Source organism: Gambusia affinis, linkage group LG22 (assembly GCF_019740435.1).
Source record: "Gambusia affinis linkage group LG22, SWU_Gaff_1.0, whole genome shotgun sequence".
In the NCBI taxonomy this organism is placed as follows: domain Eukaryota; kingdom Metazoa; phylum Chordata; class Actinopteri; order Cyprinodontiformes; family Poeciliidae; genus Gambusia; species Gambusia affinis.
This window is the reverse complement of record NC_057889.1, coordinates 2,660,394-2,685,436: the sequence shown is the minus strand read 5'-3', so window position 1 is coordinate 2,685,436 and position 25,043 is coordinate 2,660,394. Positions and strand designations below refer to the sequence as shown.

Sequence of the window (25,043 nt, the reverse complement as noted above, 5' to 3'; positions counted from 1 at the left end):
TTCATATTTTCTATAAAGTTTCTTAGTTTTTTCTTTCAAAATATCAACTTTTGAAAGTTGACAAATTTTTTCTAGAAAATTTCTAATATCATTCTCAAAATTTCTGTTTTTTTTTTTGTGTGTGTAAATTTTGATTTCCTGTCTACAATGACCCTAATAAACTCTTGTAGAACAGAAAGTCTAAATAAGTAGACATCATTCTGAACTACAGATACAGAAGAAGTGCACTGGAGAAAAAACCCCTCTTTAATTCAACGTTTCCATAGCAACACAACAGAAGCAGATTCAAACCGACCTGTCGAAGCTGCCGAACACCACGGACTGGCCGCTGGGGCTGGTGACCGCCACTGTGAACTCCCTCTCCGATCGGTCTCGGCTGTAGTCGAAGTTCTGCAGAACCTGGCCCTCCCTGCTGTACGCCACCACCTTCTTATCGCAGCCGGCCGCCATGATGCTGTAGGAGCCCCAAGCTAGCGCGTACGGAGGACACGGGTGGGTCAGCAATTTACCCTTAGGCACAACAAGACGGACACAGAAACATGAAAACCTCTGAGGGAGTCAAGAAAGTACCACGGTGAATTAGGGCCATTGTAGATAAAAAAAAAAGAAAAGATGACTAAAATTTTGCCAAAAAACTCAGAAATTTTCAAGAAAAAAAGAACCGTGGAAATTTATGTAGTCAAAAATTTGCTAGAAAAAACACCCACATTTTTAGATTAACCTCGGAAATTTGAGAAAGAAAAATTTTTGAGCTTCAAAACTCTTTTTGAATCAAAAGTTACATTTTTTTTCTAGTAAATCTTCAACTTGTACTCCTTTTTGTTTTCTATCTAAGGCCCTGATACACCGTTGTAAGAAAGTCCAGTAACAGATGAATATGCAGATTTAATCTGAAATCACCTGAGACTCCCCGGAGCCTTGATCATCGAAGAAGTAGCGAACGACTGTCCCATCGGCATGACCCGAGAGGATCCCCTTACCAGAAACACTTACACGAAAAAAGATTTTTACTTTAACTTTTTCATCCAGGGACAAAGATGTAAAACAGCTGGATGGTTTGTGTAATACATTAGGACTAGAATATTTTTTATTATTTCAGAACATTCAAGGTGTCAGTTCCAACTTAATTAGGGCTGTTACTAACAGTTGTTTTAGTAATCAATTTTTCTGATGATGAAAAATGGCACATTCTACAAATGTTTCATTTAGAAACTTAAGCTGTTTTAATACAATACTAGAAATACACAAAACGTAAATAAATAACTCAACTCATTGTTTAAAATGGGAAAATAAACTATTTAATAGCATAAAATTCCTTTAGTGAACACTTGATCATTTGTAGCAAATAATGCATCTGCAGCTAAAAAATACTTCTATCCAAAATAAAAAATATCTATAATTTTTGTACAGTTTTGGCTTAATTACTGCTGTTCATTCAGCGAACTGCCTTTCTTTTAGTCTGTTTAACAATTAATCAGTTGCTAAGTTAGTTTTATCCCTAAAATTAAAACACTAAAAACTCTGGTTAAGCTGCGCAAAAGGCTTAAAGAAAAGATGGCTGACATGAATTTTTAATTTCCAAACAGTAATGTTTAAATATTTTCCACCTCATCATCATTCAGTGAAATACAAAGGGATGAATTATTAATAAACCCCACTGACACTCCAATTAAAGGTTGAATTTTCCTACATTTCTTAAGTGAGATCAACTTAAAGGCTTTTTGCACATCTTTACCAGGGTGCTAATAACAGTAGGGGGCGCTGTGGGGATTAGACATTTACTTAGCCGTCAAAGAGACGACGCAGGACTCGGTGGTGTAGACAGTGGAGGATTTATTCGTCTGGGTGTTGGCCACACGGACCTGAGAAGAAAAGAAATCACAACTTCGTTACTTTCTTTGGTTTTTGCAAAATGGTAACTTTGCAATCAGTGGAATATAAATCAAATTTATAGAATATGAGTTGTGCAAATAAACTATAAACTAATAATTTATTCATCTTTCTTGAACAACAGAAGATTGTGGGCCATTTTTGCACATTTGTTTTAATCCAAGTTTAAGTATACAAATTGAATGCCATAGATTTTGAAAAGGTGTTAAAATGACAGTGGCTTACCTTGCCATCAACTAATCCATAAACAATAACAGTTTCTGCAGGCCAAAGAAGGCGAGTCACAGCGCTCTGCAACAGAGTTGGTAAAGTTAAATACTCTTTAGTTTCAGTTTCTCTTTGTTGCAGAAACTGAAAATTTCAGAGGAGTTGCTCCATTACTGGGACAAATGTCTCTAAAATTAACGCAAAAAAAACCACTTTGAATTTTAAGAATTTTTTAACAGATTGGTCCAGTTTTTTCATGTTGTCGAAAGGGTAGGGAAATATATATAATATAAATAACATCAGTTATTTGCTGTAGCAGCAATATTAATACTGGATATCAATATCAGCTCAAACTTTTATATCAGTGCATCCCTGTCCTTTATGAATTTCATTGTAAGAAGATTTTGAAATGTTTTCCTATAAAAGCTCAGCTTCTCTTCACTCACCGTCTGAACAAATTTGTTGCAAATGGCTTTCTTGTCCCCCCTATGAAAGATGAAACCTTATGAAAAACTGGTCCACACATTATTCATTATTCATGCAAAAATTAAATACTTTTCCAAAAATACAAATAAATACACAGTTTCACTATGAATCATTTGAGAAATTTCTAACACGGTCAGGATTTAACCTTTTCCTACCACACTTTGTTCTTCCACTCAGCTTTCTATACCCATGCTTGAGTGCCAAATTCAGAATCTTACAAAATATTAGAATTTTGTAAGACACTGATTGGGTTTTCATGTTAAAACATTGTGTTTTAATTAATCAGCAACCATAAACCAAGTGGAAGCAACTTACCATGTTTCCCCAATTCTGTAGACGTAGATGATGTTGTCTGACTGGCCGATAGCAATTTTGATGGAGTCAGGCGAGAAAACCATATCATTGACCACATAGCTCTGTTTTCCATACTGCCAAATTACACAATACCTACATGTTAATGTGGTAAACTCTAACAAAGACTGAATAATAACAGAAGACACAGTTGGGCCCTCCTTAAATATTCTTTAGTTTCAGTTTCTCTGTTATACTCTGGGAGTATAACAGAGATATACTCAGGGATTAAATGTCACAGAAAGGATTGTGTTGGAGATGTTACAATATAATGCAGTTACTCTCCACACAATTACCATTTTTTTGAGATATTTAATGTCAAAAATGCTAATTTTACATGAGTATATAAATGATTTATTAAATAGGATCTTTTCCGCACAGGGAGGAGGAATATTTCTAGTATAAACCTTTGCTGATTTTATGTCAGATGTAATATGTAGAAATATAAAATTAACTAATTTCCACTTTTTAAAGATGGTCATTCAAGTGCATATTCTTCAAAAAAAGAAGAAGCTTTAACCAAATAGTTTAAATTTGCACTTATATATTAAAAGATAACAGATTGCTAAAATTATGTTTTTGAATGTGTTTTATGCATCACCTTCGGGTCCAGAGGCTTTGTGGAGAACTTGTCTCTCCTTTCTCCATGCTCATCATAGAGTAGCACCACTCTGTCCACAGTGCAAACAGCAAACTTGCAGTTGTTCGGTGCCCAAGCCATACATGTCACTTTGGCAGCACCATCCTATGCAAAAGAAATAAAATAATAACTTAAAAAAGACCCCCACAACTACCGAACAATTAAGTTGCTTTTTAAGCGCTAACAAAAATGCTAACTAAACCGGAGTATAACAAACCACAATTTTAATCGTTTCCAAGTTACTAAATAAATACATTTTTTATCAAAACAGAGCAAAGTCAAATATCTATTCATGTTATGAAAATACACTCACACGGAGAGAATAAAGGGGTTTAAATTATATTTTGTCGATGTAACGTGCAAGCTAGCCACATTAATCTCGAGCATCTGCTAACGGTAGCTAACCTGCCCGACTTCAAAACTTACCTGTGGGGTTAAAAGTGTCTTAATATGCTTCAGCTGCATTCTGAAAATAACTACAGGAAGCCCAAAGAGATGTTATCAGCGCTCAAATAATTCTTTAAAACTCGACCATTTCTCCGTCCTTCTCCAGGATAGAAGCAGCAGCTAGCAAGGACGACATCTTAGTAGTAAACAGAGCTGCGATCTCCTTGGTTACCGCTCTGGGAGAGGAACCGTGTTGCGTTTAAAGCAGGCGGAAATTTTAAAACGTATTGATAGCTAGGTTTTTTATTTCCGAAGATATTTATAACAAGTAGTGTTAAAAGATACCGACAATAAAGCTGATCAAAGCAAGCTTTAAATTCTTTAAATTTGTTGTCAAGAAGTCTTCCCATTTACTCAGAAGTCTAAATAAATTACGAAGCCGCATAATAACAGTTAAGATAATGTCAATTTTTTTCTTCGATCTAGCTTATTAGCTATTAATAATACTTAAATATTTAAGTAAAAATATACATTCACTATTCAAATTTCCGGGAATGACTTAAATCCAAAGAGAGAAAAAATACAACTGGAGATGCCGGGGATTGAACCCGGGGCCTCATACATGCAAAGCATGCGCTCTACCACTGAGCTACATCCCCTTCCACGGTCAACCCAGCGCCATTACTGGTTATATATACGCACCACCGTTTATATTCTGATTTTCATCAAGATTTTAACTTTTGAGACGAATATAAATGTGAAATAACTCGAGATCCAATAAGAATCACCGATATTGTCCAAAATAATAATAATTAAAAAAAATCTGTGGACATACTTAACAAAGTTTTGTAATACAGAGCGAAAAAAGATGCAGATGTTTTAAAAACATCCAGTGTTTTTAAGAAATTCTAATTTAAAGACATATATTTAAGAGTGTTTAAATAATTAAGTTATTTTCCAAAATAGAGCTTTCTCCTTTTATGACATGAAATAAAACAGCAAAATTATACTCGCTGAAAGAACTATTAAATGTCAATTCGACTCTATATCGCCATCTACTGTTGGTTTGAATGAATCTTCTGTCTTGATGGCATCAAATGGATTGGACTTCTGTTTTATTCCAAGATGTGAAGGTTGCGATAAACACAATTCATAAGCAAATTAGCAGAGGATGCAGGGTTATTTCTACACATTTTAAAGGACAGATAATGTTTCATATATGTCTCCTATCAATACACACAATTTTATAAAGTCTACGACTTTTATTGTTGTCAGTACATTGCCGGTATAGAAGTTGTAGATGTTTTTACTTTTACAATCTTTGTATCTAAAAAATTGTAAACTCCCCAAAAATTTCTTGTCAACCAATCAGCTTGTGCTAAACTGAATGTGCAAACTTTTCAGTTCCACAACGAGAATTTAACGTGAATAATCTTGTTTATTGCAACAATAATTGTGTCCACAGGATGACCCAGACACTGTTTTTCCTCCATAAACAGTTTCAAATACTGACTGCCAAAAACACACAAAGTATGAGCTAATCAACAGAATGCAGTTGGGTAAGTAGACCGAGCTGCTAATGGGATTACAGGACTACATATAGGCTACAGAGCACGTTCACACAATTGCAACACACAGTTTTACTCATACATGAGGCTGTTTCAGTGTGCAGAAACGCACAACTTGAAATTTTTTTTTTTAAATCTGCAAAATGTGGTTTTATTCTCAGATGATGTTCTGAATGCAAACTATTTAAATAGTGGGAAATGAGTTTTCTAATATCCTTTGGCAGTAAATGCTAGATTTTTTCACAAACAAATAAACTTAAAGAAATTATGATTGAAAATTTTTAACACACACATATCAAATATTTATTGTGTGAAAATTCAGTTTGCTTGAGTTTCACACAATAAATTTTATTTCAATTTGCTTGAGAAAACTGAAATAAAGTAATAAATCCAGGGTTTTTCAGGTGATGATTTGCTGGTCAGGAAACTCATAAATATGATTTAATAACGAAACTCATAAATATGAATCATGTTCAGGTCAAGAATGTCTTTTGGCTCTTCATAAGAAATCTGTCACATCCGGTAGATTGTTTAACCAGCCAACTAAAAATAACTAATAAAAAAAATATTTTTCTGGAAGCACATCAGCTCCAGGAATATTTTATTTTTTTAGCAAACAGAGTGGAGATTGACTCACTGAACCCTGACTGAAAGTAAACACACCGACTTCAATCTAACTTTTCCACCATTTGTCATAGCATAAATAAAAACATAAGTGCATCTAAAGTTAAATCACTTCATAAACCTTCAATCAGTACCAATACGTCATTTTGATTAATCATTTCTGTTTTGTTTGCTTCCTGGCATGTAGAGTTAAATTTAGATTCAGTGGGTCAATGATTATTAATATTAAATCATTTTTCAGTTCTGGCTATTAATAAAAACAAATCCAAGATGTCTTCCTGTTTGCAGATGGAGAAACATGATGCAGATATTTTTATCTGACCTGATTTAATGAGATGTTTGCAGCTCTGCGTTAGTTTAACGCACCTGACAGGGAAACATGAAGCCTGAGCTGCTGGGAGAAAACATGAGCATGAAACATCTGAGGAGAGAAAACAGCAAATACTAAAACTTCACCAAAAAACGTTAAAGTGTTAGCCAAATGAACTATTTAAAACTAGCTTCTGCATCATTTATGTTAGTGATTCATCTTTGTTTCCCTTCTCCTGTGCATAAAAACTATTAAATACGAATGCGAGGGTGAAACTAATATTACAGTGCTCTCCAGATAACTATTGAAAATTACAACATAGCGTGAAAGAAAATACAGTGACATGGAAAATGTGAGGAAAACTGTTACACAGCCAAAAACGGCAATTTTCTCTTATTAAAAGTGATAACTGGAAATTTAATAAATACATTTTATACTTGAAAAATTTCTTTCCCCAACATGGACGGAGTACGACAGAGTATTTGGGCTTCACTAAGAAAAAAAATTATTTTGAGAGCAAAATCATAACATTACAAGGATAAACTCATATTACCAGAATAAAGTCTTAATAAAATGACAATAAAGTTATAGCAGATTGAAGTTGCAATAAAATTGAAATATTAATAAAGTCAGATTATCAGAGTGAGGTCATGCTAAACAAGAATAAAATTGTAACGTATCATGATAAGGTTGTAATAAAACGAGAACAGGGTCGTAATATTAGCAGAATAAAGTCAAATTACTAGGATAAATTTATATATATATATAAAAACAAGAATAAAGTTATAACATTACTAGAATAAGGTTGGACATCAGGAGAATGAAGTAGTAATTTTATGAGAATTCTTCCTCAAAAAAATAATAAAATGAGGTATCTGGCTATACTTTTATGAACAATAAAATACTTAATCTTTTAATTAAACACAACACCATCAAATCATTATCAGTAAGACTTTGAAATGACTAACGAAGCGACTGTTTCAAACATCAGATCCATCAAAAAAAACCTTTTTCTCAGTGGAAAGACTAATCCTGTAATCTTACGACTTTCTTCTGCTAATTTTATGATTTTATTCTCGTAATTAAAAAAACATCTTAGTCTGGCTCTAATACTCCATCGTAGATTTGAATACGGTCAGAACACAGATGAACGAGGTTTCTGCCAGCACTTAAATGCATCACAGCTTGCAGATAAGTGAGAACACATGAATCCAAAACAAGCAGAATTATGCGTCAATTTAAAGTAATCAATGCGATAATTTGTCTCAGTTATCAACTGTTAATCTGGGATTTTAATGTGATCATTTTTGATCCGTAATGACGTGATTAGCTTATCATTTCCACACCAGTCATGTACAGAATCAGGCTTTTAAATCCTTTTTTCTTCAAGATTTGATATTTTTCTTTGTTCTCCACTTTGATCATAGTGTATCTCAGTTGAATCGATGTTTTGATCTCACTGTAAAGAGGGATTTTGCCCATAGCTTTTAGTCTATAACTTTACTTTTTGTTTGAATTATTAATAACGTAATCATAATGTCTGCATGTTAACTTACAAACTATCAGATTAACTTAGAAGAATATTACAAACGTGTTCTGCTTCTCAAACAAAGGTCTAGTTTTTACATGCTGGAGTGATTCTTCAACAGGAACGGAGCAAAGAAATGAAAAATTAATAAATGAAATATTAAATATTATTCTGTAAAGAAATGGTCTTCAAGTGGTATTAAAGCATCTTTGACTGAAATGACTCAACATTTAAAAGATGGAACCAGATACTTGTTGAACAAAATGACAATTTGAAGGAAGTAAGTCAGTTTAGTTTTTAAAAAATGAGTAGAGACCAAAACATAGTTAGGAACGTAAAGGGTTTTCATTTGGTTGCTTTAAAAACACAAATGGTAATTAATAAAATCAAATAATTTTTAGCCCATCCTATGAGAATAATAAAAAATGGATAATTTCCTCTAAATAATAATAATAAAAAAGTTTGACTAAGTCTGGAATCAGAAAGCACCAGATAACGCAATAAGAGAATTTAGTGTTTTGTGAAAACTTGATAATCAGGTCAGTCATCGTGGTTTTTCATGACACAAAAGCAGCAGAAAACTTCATTCAGTCTAATGATCTAAAATAAAGCTGTGCACGATTGTGTCGGTATGTAAAACATATCCAAGAGCTGAATTTATTTTCTGTTTGTTTAAACTCCCAAACTAAAGCAAGGTTTGCTGCCTGAGCTAACACAAAAGGAGATAAAGCCTTTTTCTCTCCTCATAAATTCTCAGACTGGATTATTTTCTGCAGGAACGTACTGCAAACGTTCACACCTTAATCTCATTTATTCCCACTACAATTATTCTTCAAGGCACACCACTGTCAATGTCAAGTCAGCAGGTAAAGGTTTAGATTTCCATCCTGAAGGAAACAAATAATGCAGAACTTAACGGATAAGTCAGACACTTTGAATTTAGTTCAGGTCAAGTCAGCAGTTCCATTTCCATCACAAATGTGAGCAAAACTTTGTCGATATTCCACTAATGTTGATATATAAAAAAACCATTTTGTAATTGCTGTGTTTCCTTTAAATCAGAATGAATTAAAATCATGCATGAATAAGTTTGTTTATAAGATAAGTCATAAAAAAATATATGCAGTGCCATCATCCTCCTACCACATCCTGTCATCGTTTTCTTCAACGTTTCCATCAGTAGTAACATCCAGTTGTTGGTCAAGTCACTCATGATACAAAAATGTGTTTCCATTGCAAATTTGGGAAATACACTAAACAACTGAAAAACCTCTAACCTCCATGCACAAAACCTCATCAAAAAACGTGCTTTTTGATAGGAGTTTGATCTCCTAGTTAATTGGTCGTAACTGTTAACCATAACATTGCACAAACTGGAATTACAAAAAAAAATTTACTTAATGGAAACGTTCACATTTTTCGATAAGTTTTGCGTAGGATGAGAAGAATCTTCAGCTGTATCAAAATGTGATCAACAACCGGATGTTACTATTGGTGGAAAAGATGAAGAAGTAAACAGGAAGTAGTATTTTTATAATATTTATTACTTTATGATCAATGGAATCGCAGCAGTTGAGCTCTACTATGCTGCTACTTTAGAGCAACATATAAAAGTTTCAGGATTGCAGATCGAGGATCAGACTTTGATATTAGTTGCATTTTTACATAGAATTAAGCAAATTTAAATTCCAAAAATAAATGTGTCTAATAGAAACAAAACACTAAAAAAACTAATTGTGTATTTTGATAAAAAGGTTTTGGGGTAGGATGAAGTGGTTTTTTCAGTCACATAATAATTGATTCATTTCACAGAACTCAACGGAAACATTCTTTTTTTTGCATCACATGAGTCAAGTGATCAATAGCCAGATGTTACTACTGGTAGAAACTATGAGGAAGAAAACAACAGGAAGTGGCATGAGAATGATGTTTTTTTAATGTCTTCCTTTGTGAACAAACTTATCCACACACATTTTTAATTTCATTTCTTTGCAACTGTGAAGGTGTGTTTTTTCGACATTAGCTGAATACCAACAAGGATTTGCACATATTTGTAATTGGAAAAGCAGCTACTCTTTGCTTTTGTTCATAATTAGGAAATAAAACAACAAACTCTACAAAAAGAAGCCAAGACAAAACATCAGATTAGACTCTAATCTTAGTGAATGTGGACACAAATGAGGCGGAGCATGAACCCGGCTGGGTTGACTGAACCACATAATGCAAAAGAGCGTGACGCTAACTTCAAAGCATTGATTGTAACATCTCTTCCTGCAGTCCATCAGAGCTCCACGGTTTGGTGTGGGTCGCTGCCCGTCTCGCTGTGGCTGGGGGTTGTTGTTGTTGGTTCTTTTAAACACACAGTGACATCTGGGCTGGTGTGAGTGTGTATTTGTGCACATGATGCGTTTCACCAGAGTATGCAGGGAAAAGCTGAAGAGTCGTTTGGGTTTTCCATGCAGGACAGCGGAAAGGCGAAAACGATGAGTGCATGCTGATCCCCTCTCCATCTCAGCTCAGACGTTTGGCATCAAACCACGAGACTGCAGCGAGTTTTAGGTGCAAGTCGATGCAACAATAAACAGTGGGAATTGTTCAAAAGAACAAGGGAGGAAGGAAATGAGTGCATGTGTTAATGCTTCGTTTCTGCTGAGTGGCTGGATTTCTGTGATGTTTGGCATTGAATTTATCACCAACTTTCTATCCCAAAGTTAGTAAAAGCAAGTTAATGTGGGGGATATGTAAAAAAAACCCAAAAACAATAAAAAAGTTCTCCATCTGATGATCAACGGTGTCTAAAATCAAAAGGAGGTGAAAAGTGATCAAATAAATAATTCGTCCACATCTCCTTTTTATGCCATCCTTAGTGGTTGGAAATGGAATGACCAGAGGAGACTGGGGAGGAGTTTTGGCGTAACACACTTTTACAGTCAGAACCAGCGTCAGATATTTCAGGAACTAGAAGAGAGGGTGGGGACGTTGGGAACATTCGGAGATGTCCATGTAGGTCCATGGAGGCGGTCTGTAGTGTTAGCTGGGTTAGCATGGGGGGCGTTGGGGTTTGGGGGGCATCAGGTGGGGCAGGAGATCTGGACTGGCTGGTGACTCTGGGCTGGCTTTTCTCTGGGTTGCTCACAGCGGTCAGATGGAGCTGGATCGAAGTAGAGCCGTGAAACGCTGAGGGAAAATTAAAAACAGAGGCAGGGTTCAGATCAAACGGCTCCGAAACATTCAAACTTCAACAACCATTACTGGAGTTTATGCAACGGGCAACAAAGTAGCATATGATTGTGAAGTAGAAGAAGAATGAATAACCTTCACTGTTTTTTCTAAAATTAAAAATCTGAAACTAATAATCAAATATAAAAATTATGCATTCCACAGACTTTTCTTTTAACAACTTAAGTTTTTTCTATAGAATATAACATAAATTAAAAGATACAAAAAATAATTAAATTTCTTTTTAAGAAAGGTAAACAATAAACACTGATTGTGTCGGTGCATTAAAGTTTGCCACCTGGCCAAACACAAAAGGAGATAAGGCCTTTTTTTCCTCTCAAATTCTAATAGTCTGGATTATTTTCTGCAGGAACGTACAGCAAACATTCACACCTTATTCCACTTTATATCTGCAACAATTATTCAATTAGTAAGCAAAATATATATATATATATTTATCTGCTTTTCCTTCACAATTAAAAACTTGTCTATATTGGTCTTTTTTTTAATTAAATCTCAAAGTACCTTAAAGTTTGTGGTTGTTCAGTTCAGACAAGTCTGTCGCAATAAGCAATCGATCAATTAACTGCATGATCAAATTGATTATTTCCATTCTGATGATTTTTCTGATGAAATTTGGTCTCCAGACACATCATTTTATTTTTGGGTTTGGTTGCAAGTGGTTTTTATTTTGTTTTTTTATTTATTGTTTTTGGTTGTTTTATTCTGGAAATTTAGAATGTTTTCGACTTTCAGTGCTGAGTTTGTCTTTGAGTCGGCAAACTTGCATTATTATGTCGTTATCAATTTAGAACTCGAGTATAGTACAGGATTAATGCTGAGGCTTTTATTCTGAAACCCCCCCCATCATCTTACCTTCTTGCGTCAGCTAGTTGACACTTAATCACATGATCACTTTCCTGTAAAAAACAATAATACAAGATGTAAAATTGCTTGCATATCAGCATGGATTAAAAAGGTAAAAAAAACAAATAGAACCCAGCAGCAGCTCAGGTTTTATAAAGCAAACAACATGGATAAAAGTGTTACAGAGTGCTGAGCAATGCAAGCGCTTCATTTTTCATTTCTGTGAGTATTTGGTTCAGATCAGTGGACAACATCTGGATCTCTCATGCATCGTAACGCAGACACACACAGGTAACGTGTTGATGAACGGGGCATGCATGTAGAAATCAACATGAGGATGGTTGTTGGGGTTAAATGGAAAACTGCAGGATTTTGTTAGCCGAGTAGCAGAAGCCACAAAATACAGCTGACGTGTAAAATAACAAAAATAAATTAAAAAAACAAAAACAAAAACAAAACGATGGGAAGAGGACGGGACACAGATCATTGGAGGCGGCTCTTACGAGTCATTTAGACTCTTGTAAGCTGTCTCTGGGGTTTTCTTCCCCCGCTGTGTTGGCTGATGGAGGCGACTGGGGCTCAGGTGGAGGCATGGGCATGGGCAGGGGGATGGGCTTACTTTGCTCCTCTGGGGTTTCTGGACCCAGATCGGATGCTGGCTGGATTATGATTACAGTGGTACCTGTTGGATTGGAACAGGGAAATCCTGAGGTGTGAGTCCATTTTAAATCCTCTGCTGATGCAAACCAGTGAAGCTGCTTAATGTAGTTTAATTCAACCACTAGAATGTAGTAAACTACTGCTACAAAGGGTGCTGTGTTTTACTTCTGAGGATGTTGAGGATTCAATATTTTAAATCAAAACAGTGACCTAAAAATATGTTTTTGTCATATTTTATTCTGTATGACAAGAAAATGACGTCAAAAACCTTAAACTGTTTCTGCAGCTTGAGCTTAAATCAATCTTTATCAACAAATTAATTTCCTTGTTGACTTTGCATCAATTTGACATAAAATGACCTTAATCTACAAAGACAGCTGCAACCTAAACACTGGTTGTTAGGCCTGTCACAATAAACTAATAAATTAAAATTAGCTCCATGTTTTCCATTTGCATAATTTATCATTTTTTCCTTTTTCTCCCAAAAAGTGGATGACAAAAGTCTTCAGCCTGATGGTTTGGTCTCAACTAGCCGTATTTCTGAAGGGCAATTTTGTTCACAAAGACTTCATAATTAATTTAGTTGTTTCAAATATTTAAAATGTCTTCCAGTTCCAGTGGTATTTCTTCATTAGCATGTAAAGTTTATTGATCTTTGAGAGAGTGAACTTGCATTATTATCAGTTGAAAATGATCTCAAAACAACAATAACAGTTTATTGCAATTACTTCTGGAACAATATATGGTCCAGTAAATTTTGTTATTGTGACAGACCTACTGGTTGTCCCACATTAATACAAACAAAACTCACTCATCAAAATAAATCTACATAAACCAGAGTGACCCAGAAGCACTTGCCTCCGTCCTGATCCGCTCTGATTTGGGCCTCCAGGTCTTCAGGATCAACATATTGGTAGTTTTCCTCGTCGTCGGGGGGTTTGCACTTTCCACAGCAGAAACAGCAACAACAGCAGCAGCAGCAGCAGGTGAAAAGTGTGCAGCACAGCACCAGACTCTGCAGGGATTTACATGCAAACAGGTTTTCCTTAGTCGTATGACAGTGGACATAATTTAATCTTCATCTCTAAACAGTTGGATCATCAGATTACATGTGATTCTGAACAGTTCTGCAGTGCAGCCAGAACATTTAGGTATTCTGAATTTGTTTGCCATCTAAGAAAATAATCCAAAAAAGACTGTAGATTTAGTAATTTGCCTCTGATACAAGATAGAATATGTTTTATGTCACAATATTTACTGCAAACGACCTAAAAACAACCACAGCAACATAATCAGGAGCTTAATCACCTCTGACAACATCAACAAGCATCAACAGCATCATATCTATTTACATTGTGTGGTACTCCACTGCAGAAGTTGCTGATCCATGTCAGCTTTAATCTACAATCCTGGCAGGAGGACAAACGTCTATGATTGCATCATGAGGATGAACCAGAGGTCAGCATTAGGCTTCACCCAGCTGTGTTTACAGATTCATTAAATATGTGTTCATTTGGCTAATTATTTATCCTTTTGTTAAAAGAAGTTACTGCTTAGTTGCTGTAAAAACAATGTAAGATTTTGTTAAATGTGCGAAAGGCCACCGGCGTTACTAACCTTAAACCACCATTTGGACATGAGGAAGTAGTATTTAACACTTTCCTCTCCAAACTGTTCGGATACGTAAAGACCCATGGAGCCGTACTCGTCGTAAATCCTTCTTTTGTTCTCATCGTTTAAAATAGAATTGGCGTTGTTAATCTCCTTAAACTTCTCCGCTGCGTCTGGGTTGTCTGGGTTCTTGTCCGGGTGGTACTTCAACGCTAGTTTTCTGAAAAGAGTTCAGAGGGGATCAGAGGCAAACGATCAGTTTTGGACTTTAAGAAGGATTGTTTTATGAAAATAACTTCCAGGGTCACAAAATTCAACATGAAGTTCCTGGAAATAAGTACAGGGTGAGTATTTCAACAGAGACAGCTGAGACTCTGTATAAACAGGTTAATGACTCAGACTGGCTCACATCCAGTCAGCTCACCTGTATGCTTTCTTAATTTCCTCAGCTGAAGCGCCTTTCTCGAGGCCTAACACTTTATACACGGTCTCACCGGAGGTGGACATCTTCCTCTGAGGACGGGCAGAATTCTGTTCAGCCATGGCTCACCTCTACAAACGAAAATAAACGATTCATGTTACACAAACACAAAAAATGCTAAACAAAAGTCATAGTTATGGCACCATATTTGTGCTACCACCCTGAGCGTGCAGTGAGACAGATGTGAGCACATTTACCGATGTGAGCTAACAATAATTTGCTTTTTGTCGAGTTTAAATCTCATACAATCTAAACTCTCAAGCTCAATTCCTGATGAAAGATTAAATTAGTTTTTACAATACAGTGATCCCTCGCCACTTCGCGGTTCACTTATCGCGGATTCGCTATTTCGCGGATTTTCATAATGCTTTTTTTTTTTTTTTTGGTGCATTGTGCTCTGCATTCTGATTCGCTAAAAACTCACTCCCGCTTCTTGTATCAAAACATGCTACGAATTGTGCTATCATTTTGTCGTCTGCAGTTATATGCATTACATAAAACAGCTTGGCAAATTTACATTAAGTTGGCCAAATTATCTTGTAATTTCGAAGAAGAGAACACTGCAGAGCGCAGTCAGGATGCAGCGGCCCAGTCTGAAGAGCAGTGAAACGGCCTACACGTGAGTCACTGTATTTGTATACAGTACATGTAATAGTTGCTAATTGTAAAAAAAAAAAGTTTTCTATTTCGCGGATTTCACTTATCGCGGGTCATTTTCGGAACGTAACCCCCGCGATAAACGAGGGATTACTGTAATCGTATTGTAGTTTTATTGATAGTATTTATTGATCAAATTTAAAAAGTGATAATAATTAGAAATTTATTGTCACCTTGTTTTCTATAACCTTGAATAATTTACTTATAGTTTATTGTAATGACATATAGCTTTGCTTTGTTTAAGGGTTCATAAATTATAAAATACCACCATCAACTTTTCCAAACTGAGTTCAAAACCACAAGCAGAGGAGGTAGTGGTTTAATATAAAATTTTCACAGACGTAAGTGAGATCTGAGCATTTTAACAATATTTACTCTCTTATATTGTCTAAACAGAATGAGGAAAAAAGTGACACATAATGGGTAAAAACATGGATACAAAATGAAAGAAGGCTGGGACACATTGTTCAGTATTACCCCAGCAATCAAAAATGTATTATTTGTATTTGTTAAATGAAATAAATTACTGGAGATTTGATTAATCACTGGTTTGAAAATGCTACTTAATCCAGCCAACAGTTCTCCATTTCCATACTACGTTCAACTGGGAAAGATAACATAACTGAGCATGTAAGCATTTCAACATAGGAAAAGTCATTAACAAAAGACTTTTTCCTGAACTACACAAACGGATTCCTGGTGAACCATGGCAACTGTACAAAACGAGCACATCTATTACTCAGCCATACAAATAATGCCACAGCGGTCATTGACTAAAGAAGATTACATTTTGCTGATCTAACAGATTACCCATCCAAGTTTACGTCAGAGAGGGACAGCGTCCCGGTCAGAGTCTGACTGGACCGCTTTAGACAGACAAACACAACAAAACCGCTCATCCACACACAGACGTCACGGGGGAAAAAAAAAACAAAAAACACAAAACAAGTTGGCAGAGGAAAATGTTCTTCTGCCAAAGAAAAATCAAAACAAGTCTAATCAATATATTGATTGGACAAATGGTACAAAATTACTGATGGGATCTTTAGAGAAAACACTGATTTGGAAAAAAAGAAAAATCTGAAATCAATCAATTTATCTCAGCCAACAACAAACAGAAGTTTTCTGATGTAAGCTAAGAATCACAAACTTAATGAACTCAGAGAGAAACAGATAAAAAAGTTAAATAAAACTCTACCGACCTGTTTTTATTTAGCCTGACATCTCACAGCTTATATAACAAAAATATCTAAAAAATTAAATACAAAAGCAGCAATTCTTCCGACTGTTGAAGGAGTTTTGCAAATGTGATCTTTAACTTTTATTATTTTGATTGATGTACAGACAAAATAAGCTTATTCCTTATATATTTTATTGCCTTTTAAAAGAAAACATTATTTTAATAAAAATGAGAGGCAATCTTTCAGCTTATGTATCATAACCAAAAATATTTCCAAACAACCCAATTTGAAGTGTTTAATTCAAATTTACAATGCTGCACCAAGTGATTAACTACTCCATTAAATAAATAAATGACCCTATAAAATAATTACAAAAAGTTTTATTTAGTACATCAGGGAATTAGATTTTTCATTTTAATAAAAATACAAAGCAAACCATAAAAATGTTTATTTCCTGGGGACAGTTATTTATTTGATGGAGTATTTATTATATATTTATTAATAAAATTACATTTTTAATAAAACTGCTCTCCATATTCTTACACGCAAAATCTTCTTTCAGCCAGCTGTCAGACAATGCACAGTGAAGATTTCTAAACTGAAAAACAATTTAAGCAGATTGGATACTATAACTTTCAAATAATTAATTACTTCACAAATTTGGTACAACATAAAATTAAAACTTGTCAGCCTCTTAACTATCAGCTGCAAAGATTTTTAAATAGAAGAGGCAACACGAATTAATGTTTGCATAATTTCTGACTGTTTAATAAGCAGCAGATAAAATGTTTGGTCCCTACTTTCAGTTTTAATGAGTGCAGCAAAGAAAAATTTTGTTTTTTGTAAATGAATTTGTTTGAATTCACTGCAAAAAACTGCAGTTATTTAAAGCTGATTGATTTCAGTTCATCAGAATAAGGCATTTCATTTTTCCACAACAATCATTAACTTTGGACACATAAAACCTTTATTACTTTTACTGGAACTATCCATCCATCCATCCATCCATCCATTTTCTTTACACCCTTCTTCCCTAATGGGGTCGGGAGGGTTGCTGGTTCCTCTCCAGCTGCGTCCCGGGCGAGAGGCGGGGTTCACCCTGGACAGGTCGCCAGTCTGTCGCAGGGCAACACAGAGACATACAAGACACACAACCATTCACACACACACACACACACACCTAGGGAGAATTTAGAGAGACCAATTAACCTGACAGTCATGTTTTTGGACTGTGGGAGGAAGCTGGAGAACCCGGAGAGAAAACACCATGCACAGGGAGAACATGCAAACTCCATGCAGAAAGACCCCGGGCCGGGAATCAAACCCAGGACCTTCTTGCTGCAAGGCAACAGCTCTACCAACTGCGCCACTGTGCAGCCCTTACTGGAATTAAACGACCAGATTTAGAATCGCTTTCATGGAGAAATTGATCAAACTAATCCTGAATCAGGCTTTAAAGCCCAGCAGTATTTCTGGTCGGGGAGCTAATGGTCGCCCTATTTATCAGTTTTTCTCCAATGAGATCAGTTACACATTTACTGGGAAAATCCTCTGAATGATTCCATCTCCAGCGCAGCAGAGAGCAGCTTTCCTTCTATTGTCTCTCATCTAATTAGTTAAGAGCCTCATGCTGCTTACATCCCTTTCACAACTGCACCAGATGGTACTTTCACTCAGTAGTTCCACATTCTGACTCTTAAAATGGGTCACTGGCAAAGATTAAAGTCACTTCCTGGTTTTACAAACACAGAAAACCTCAAAGTGTCAACATTTAAAATCCATTTCATGTCGAACTGTTACACATTCATAAACTGAAAAAGGAAACAGTAGCTAGATAATGACACATTTACTACATTAGAAGTGATTTTGCTTTAAGGGTGAAACGATTAATCGTGATTAATCAATTATTCAAATAATCGTCAACTAATTTAGTAACTGATTAGTTATTAATCAATTACTGAAGTATACAGAACTCTAAAAATGGCCACTTGCTGAAAGAACAGCACATTCAAAGCAGTAAATATGCTAAGGCTGTACAAAAAAAGATACAGTACAAATATTTTGCACTTAAGATAAAAATACAAACCATTTGTTTATAAATCTAACTTCTGAGGTGGCAGTTTTAGCTCCACCTGGTTGAAATTCTGAAAAAACAATTTTTTTATTGCTATCCAATAATTAATGCCAAGCATAAATTAGTAGACTGATGCATAATTAGCTACAAATGATCAAGCGTGTAGATTCCTCCTGTTACTGCATTATAAGAAATGAATGTTCATTTTCTTATTCAAAAAATAATGAGCTGTTTTGCATTTTTTAATGCATTTCTAATATCCTGTAAAAAGGCTTACATAGTTAATTGAAAAATTTGCAGAAAGCACCAGTTCTTAAAATCTGATTAGTTGATTAATCATCAGAATAATCGATTAATAAAATAATAATTTGTTGCAGCCCTATTGGATATATATTCAGTCTGCAATAATTTTGGTTTAGAAGAATAAAATATATGAAAGCATAATATCTGTCAGCCTGGACTGCTGGAGAAATTCTGCCAGTTACATAAGAAATGCAGCCTTTAACAGGAACATATGTTGTTTACAGTCAGTTTCTACTCACTGGAGCTGAAAGACTTTAACCAAGTCATCCTCACACATTTCAGTTTTTGAAAACAAATATCTGAAAACAAACAGCAGTGTGATCTCAACCTGCAGTCTAACAACTACGATAAGAGAGAAGAAGCCAAGTCAGGTTCTGGACTGAAATAAATCTTGCATAAAGATCACACGGACATGTTTAGTCCAAAAATGTTAGAAACGCCACAGGTCCAGATGGCGTTCCTGCTGGAGCCAAGATGGCTGCTGTAAATACGGCACTAACTGGGTTTAGGATGGCAGAACTGGAGACATAAAGTGGAGCTTTTCTTTGGAACATAAACATTTTTGATTACTGATCCAGCCGCCACTACAGCTATTGATCGGGTATCAGTGAGACAGGCCTATTAGGTTAATGGAGCAACTGCAGTCTTTGTGATTCCAGCTCTGCAAACAGGCCTGTGGTGTTTCATTATGAAACGAAAAACTAAAAATATCTACAAGTTTAATATTTTTTGTATAGAGTAAATATTCCAAGCCTGTATTTCTTGTCATTTTGATGATTCTGGCTCACAGTTAAACCTGTTAATTAATGAGCTAGATCATTTTCATTTTGAGGATTTATATTTATTAAGGACAATTTCATTCAGAGACATCATCATCAAATCTTTTTATGTTTTTGGTTTTGTGTGGCTTTTATTTTTGATTTATTAATTGTTTTGGCTGTTGGTTTTATTTAGTATATTTAAAATATCTTCCAGCTCCAATGTTAAATGCTCTTTAAAAAAAAAGGTTTTCTGGTATTTGAGAGGGTGAACGTTCACTATTATGCAGTTTTCAATATATTATTTAAAAATTATCTCAAAACAATATGATATATTGCAATAATTTCTAGAACAATTTAGTCCTACTCAGTTTACATTTTCAGCTTCTCAGAAAATTTGAATAAGATCAATAAACAGCAGCGTTCAGGCATTTTAAAATCTATAACCATTAAAATAAAAAAATAAATAAAAGCTTGAAATATTTCACTTTCTGTGTAATGAATCTGTGTGTCACTTTCTGAAGTTTTTATAATATTGTAATGTTTTGAGACGTACATGTAGCTTAAAACAACCTGGTCATCTATATTTCAATCTGTCTATAGTTTTCTATATGATGCTGTATTATAATTTTATAAGAAATGTCAAAAAAGAAAGAAAAAAGAATCTACACATGATATTTAGTCGACCTGAGAAACCCTGAGTAAAACAAATGAATCACGGTAATTGACAGAAAACAGTTTAAAAAAATAAAAGCTATTTTTAGCAGAAAAACCTTAAAGCATTTTCCAACTCAAAGCGTCTTGTCAAAGACACCAACCGAGGAAAAATCATGTGAAGACTGCAGGCAACCACTCTTATAAAGATCCGACTCTGTGAAAACATCATTTCAGGACAGCTTGATTATTATTAACTGATAATAATCAGTTAAAAATATCTCTGGAAGATGAACAGCAAGTGAACTGTGACACCAACAACCGGCAGCAATAAACTGGACAGCCAATGTAGCCAAAATTAAACTAAAATTAACAACTTTTTATCTCAAATGTTCAGGAAAATGCTGCTTTTATGAAATAAATCTGAAGAAATAAAATATTCAATGAGGAATCACCAAGTTATAGATCACTAGTAACGCTGAATAAACAAATATAATGAAGTTTAAATTACTAACAGGGTGAAAAAGAATACATTGTGAAAAAACTGGGTGTTTTATCAGCACTTGGATCAATAACCAAACATCTAGAAAGAATAAAACAAAATGGGGGTGACAAGTAGGATGACAATCTCTGTAATCGGATAAGTGAACATTAGAGGAAGATTGGCTGAATTTGGGGTTGAATTCAGGTGAATCTGATCGGTCAAATAAATCAATTTACAAATGACCAGATTATCTTATATAAGCCACATTGTCCATTAAATGTAGCCCTACTACTTATTACATCACTATGGTTACACACATGTTGGAATATATCAAACATTTTCATCATCCAAAGTTTAAAAACAAAACAATTTACATCCAATATTAATATCTGTATTGATCCCGATATTTAAAAAATTCTAGATCGGACATCGTGACAATGTGTCTAATCCATGACGGCAGATCTATTCAGTCTAATTCTATGTTTTCTTATTTATTTTAAAATATATTTATATTTCAGTAAAATGTGGATTGGTGCATCCCTAGTAAGTAAATAAAAGAATAAATGGTTTGAAAGGAAAAACCTTTGCCTTAATTTAAGGATATTTGTGCTGAATCATAAAAACTAGGTAAAAGTTAGCCGTACTGATTGTGACCTAATTCCTGCAGGATCAAACGTTCCCAGCAGCTCCACCAGTCGCTCTAAATGCAACCCTAAGAAAATCAATCAGCCCTCAGTAGCTTCCATGCACTGAAGTGCACAACTTTATACAGCAACAAACATCTTTATACTTTCCTTCTAAGCAGTTAGACCATTTAAATTTGGCTTTGCAAAAGTTTTTTTCAGTGCAAGATAATTCAACATTGTTCATAATGCATTTTTCAGTGCATGTCAGGTTCCTCAATCAGCTTTTCTTATAAGTGATCTTGCAGTTGCCTGCTGCATTCATGCTAACAAAACGTCACATACTTAAAAGGGAAACAGGATATGGGCTAAAAAATGGTCAGCAGACAATCAGTAGCATAAATATTTACTCAATGTTTATGGTGAAAAAAAAATAGTGATGAAATTACAGCTACTGTAACACAGCACTTAGGAAATTCCTACTGTGCTTCACTGCAATAGCATCGCTCAAACTGCATTTTCATATTTTTTGATCTTTATGTGGATCTAGAGAACAAAAAAAGTTTTTCTCTGAAATATATATTCTATAATACTGAAAACGTTTGTAGGTACATCAGGATACCAATCAAACTTTTTGTGGCACCTTTTGTGAAGTAATTCAAAGTACTGAAAGTGTGCTGTGCTTCACTAACACTTTACTGCGAATTGTCTGTAATTTTCAAAAGAACTAAAACAATCTCTAAGCAGGAAGCCGATTGTGAAGAATCTGAAAATGTTTTTGACAGAGAGGGAAAGATTTTCAACAATATTCTGTGCTGCTAAGTAGATTTCCTGTCAGTTTTGTTTTCAATAGTAACATTTAATAGCTTGAAGTGTTTTAGGAGTATATTTTCCACATGCAAATTATTTGTTTTGCCAACCGTGTTGAGCTAACCAGATAGTTTCTCTGGATGCAAAGCTATCTGGTTTCAGGTCCAAAGTCCTGTTCTTTAGGTTTTCCTGTTGCAACAAAGATGTTTTAAAAAATTTCCTATGCATCAACGCCTGCAGAAAACTGTTAACGCCCAAAATATCAACAACATACAGGAGACTACAGAGGATTTTCCCTGCTAAGTATTGATTTGTACTATTCTCCTGCTGTGTGTGTAAACGCCACTCCCAAAGCAAACATTTGTTGTATTTTTGTTTGTTTTATATATTTGCATTCCCATAAAACTTTGGGTGGAGTCTCACACAGGGCTTAAAGAGTCAAAAAAAAAAAAGTAAAATAACCTGTTACAGTATGTTTCTTTACTACAGAGAAATATTAGGGCCACCAAAATAAAATAAAATAAAATAAAATAAAAATCTCACTTCATTGCTGGACAGCTTCAATGCGAGTCATGCAGAAGAATAAATAACTTTCTGGAAAAACATGTTGGACTTTTAGTACCTATCTTAATTCTGAGCTTGGAGATAAAATTCTGTTGCTATGGAGTTGCTATGACAACAATAAACCAGACAAGCTTAGAAGGAGCTCTCACCTTGTTACGGCATTAGTACATTACAAGTATTACTGGATTACAATTTCTAAGTATGCTAAGCTTCATTTTTGTTCAAATTCAAAAATACTTTATTAATCCCAAAGGGAAATTAAATGTTGTTGTAACTCGTTAATTAAGATTCTTGGTGATGGCTGTTGGCAGGAAAGATCTCCTGTAGCTGTCTGTACTGCACTGAATCTGAACAAGCCTCTGACTGAAGATGCTCTGCTTTCCCAAGGAAGGTTGGGACTGAAGTTATGGTTCACCTATGCTTTGAAGTGCACTTGTCTTCCAAGATGGCGATTTAGTGGTGAGGATCTGCATGCAAAGTAGAATGCTCTTCTAGTTCAGACTTAGGGAAACTGTGCATTTTGAAGAAAAGGTGGAATTCTTAGTGTAAAAACAATTCCGAGTGCAAAGTCAAAATTCTTAAGAGGGGAAAAAGTCAGAATTCTTAATATTACTTTTTGTGAAGTATAGTCAGAATTCTAAGGGAAAAAGAAAATTCAGAACAAAGAATTCTGAGAAAAAATTCGGAATTCTGAGCATAAAGTCGGAATTCTTAGGGAGAAGATAGAATTGAGTAATTTATTTTGTACAAACATCAATGTCACTAACTGTAGAAATGACTGAATACTTGTAAAAAAAAAAAAGAAGAAAAACATGATCACTGCATACAAATCTTGACCACAGCAACAGCTGCAGAAAAAAGTTTTGTCAAAAATGTTATACAAAGACTTATGCATGGAGAAATAATCCTCAACATAATTAGAAACAGCTAAAATAAAGATTATCGGTGTTTAAATCCTTTAAAGGTTCATGAACTGGATTGTCACATTCTGGACTGGGGCTGATTTGTTAGGCATCACTCAGCGATCATGTGGTATAAATAATATTAAGATCTGGGTGCTGCTTTAGAATAATGAAGGAAGATTCCCGTCTGTTTGTCCTTGTAGAGCTCTAATCCTTTGCTAATCCCCCCTGCAAAGGGACAACTCCTTCTATTTTACACCTCGCCATTCATAAATGTACCATTTTGAACAGCGTAACCTCAGCATCCGTTTCTACTTATTTTGCACATTTTAATCGGGTTTATAACCCATCTGCAGAGGCTTGATACACTGACTCGAGCTGTTAACAGATGTAATTTTATCACGCCAATGCCCACTTTTTTCTCCGATTTTAATGTGTTTATTTTAAAAAAAGCAAAACAGACAATTCAGTTAAAGAAAAAAGAATACATTTAAAAATCTTTTAAATCCATTCAGGCTTCGCTAGTTTGAGCCGTTAGCTAACGTTAAGCTAGCTGGTAACGTCCCAGCAGAAATAAAAAAGCCTCACCTTGAGTAAACTGGACACCGTGAATCTCGCTGTAAGGTTAACTGGACCATAGAGGCATCCGGTTTAATGTCTTATACGCCAGTTAACGGGTCACACAGTTCCGTTATCCCGGTGGCAAGTGAGTGATAACACCCGCTACTTGCTGGCTTGCCGGGTCGCTCCTCCTTCCAGGAAATAAAGGGTGAGGAGTGATGCGTTCAAGGCCCAAATCCGCTTATCAGCAAAAAAAAAGTTGACCGTGAAATAAACTGAAGTGTGTGGAGAACCGAAAAATTTTACTCAAGTGACACATTTTTACTAAAGCCGAAGTAAAAAGTAACCGTCCAAACAAATACTTTTTACTTTATTTTATCTGAGCATCTAATTTAATGCCTAAAAATGTCAAAATAATAATAAAAAATAAATTATCCAAAAACGTTGGTATTTGAAAGGCTAATATAAAAAATGATTACAAATAAATACAATAAGTACAAATTCAGGCAGAAGAAACAGCTTTGTAAATCTATTTTTTAATATGAAACATAAAAATAATACCTGGAGTATCTTTTCTGTATCTCCATCTCCAAAAATGCTCAGTAGATAAAACAAAGATTGTGTACTAACAGGAGGTCTCCAT

The 25,043-nt window shown here is 34.9% G+C and overlaps 2 protein-coding genes and 1 non-coding gene across 4 annotated transcripts in view; all 3 read right to left on the bottom strand.

Moving 5' to 3' along the window:
- Positions 1–4,199, bottom strand: part of ift172 (intraflagellar transport 172) — a 37,471-nt gene extending 33,272 nt beyond the window's left edge. The window contains exons 1-8 of the mRNA XM_044106411.1: positions 4,001–4,199; positions 3,536–3,679; positions 2,899–3,011; positions 2,544–2,583; positions 2,116–2,181; positions 1,783–1,862; positions 901–988; positions 296–510 (exon numbers count right to left, since the gene is read on the bottom strand). Coding sequence (XP_043962346.1) covers positions 296–510; positions 901–988; positions 1,783–1,862; positions 2,116–2,181; positions 2,544–2,583; positions 2,899–3,011; positions 3,536–3,679; positions 4,001–4,039 — 785 coding nt within the window. The 5' untranslated portion in view covers positions 4,040–4,199. The remainder of the gene's footprint in view (positions 1–295; positions 511–900; positions 989–1,782; positions 1,863–2,115; positions 2,182–2,543; positions 2,584–2,898; positions 3,012–3,535; positions 3,680–4,000) is intronic.
- Positions 4,200–4,548: 349 nt separating this feature from the next.
- trnaa-ugc lies at positions 4,549–4,620 on the bottom strand. The gene has a single exon. It is a non-coding gene; the product is annotated as a tRNA-Ala (tRNA).
- A 1,375-nt stretch (positions 4,621–5,995) lies between these two features.
- On the bottom strand, positions 5,996–24,633 carry dnajc5ga (DnaJ (Hsp40) homolog, subfamily C, member 5 gamma a). 2 transcript variants are annotated; one of them, XM_044106409.1, is made up of 7 exons: positions 24,428–24,623; positions 14,773–14,900; positions 14,355–14,568; positions 13,596–13,752; positions 12,581–12,759; positions 12,087–12,130; positions 5,996–11,168 (listed from the first exon to the last, which is right to left on the bottom strand). In XM_044106409.1, exons 2-5 carry the CDS (start codon positions 14,889–14,891, stop codon positions 12,584–12,586), a joined length of 666 nt encoding a protein of 221 aa, XP_043962344.1. In that variant the 5' UTR covers positions 14,892–14,900; positions 24,428–24,623; the 3' UTR covers positions 5,996–11,168; positions 12,087–12,130; positions 12,581–12,583. The 2 variants fall into 2 exon arrangements, with proteins under 2 accessions (XP_043962344.1, XP_043962345.1); XM_044106410.1 differs by lacking the exon at positions 12,581–12,759 and having other exon boundaries at positions 24,428–24,633.
- Between the last annotated feature and the right edge of the window lie 410 nt (positions 24,634–25,043).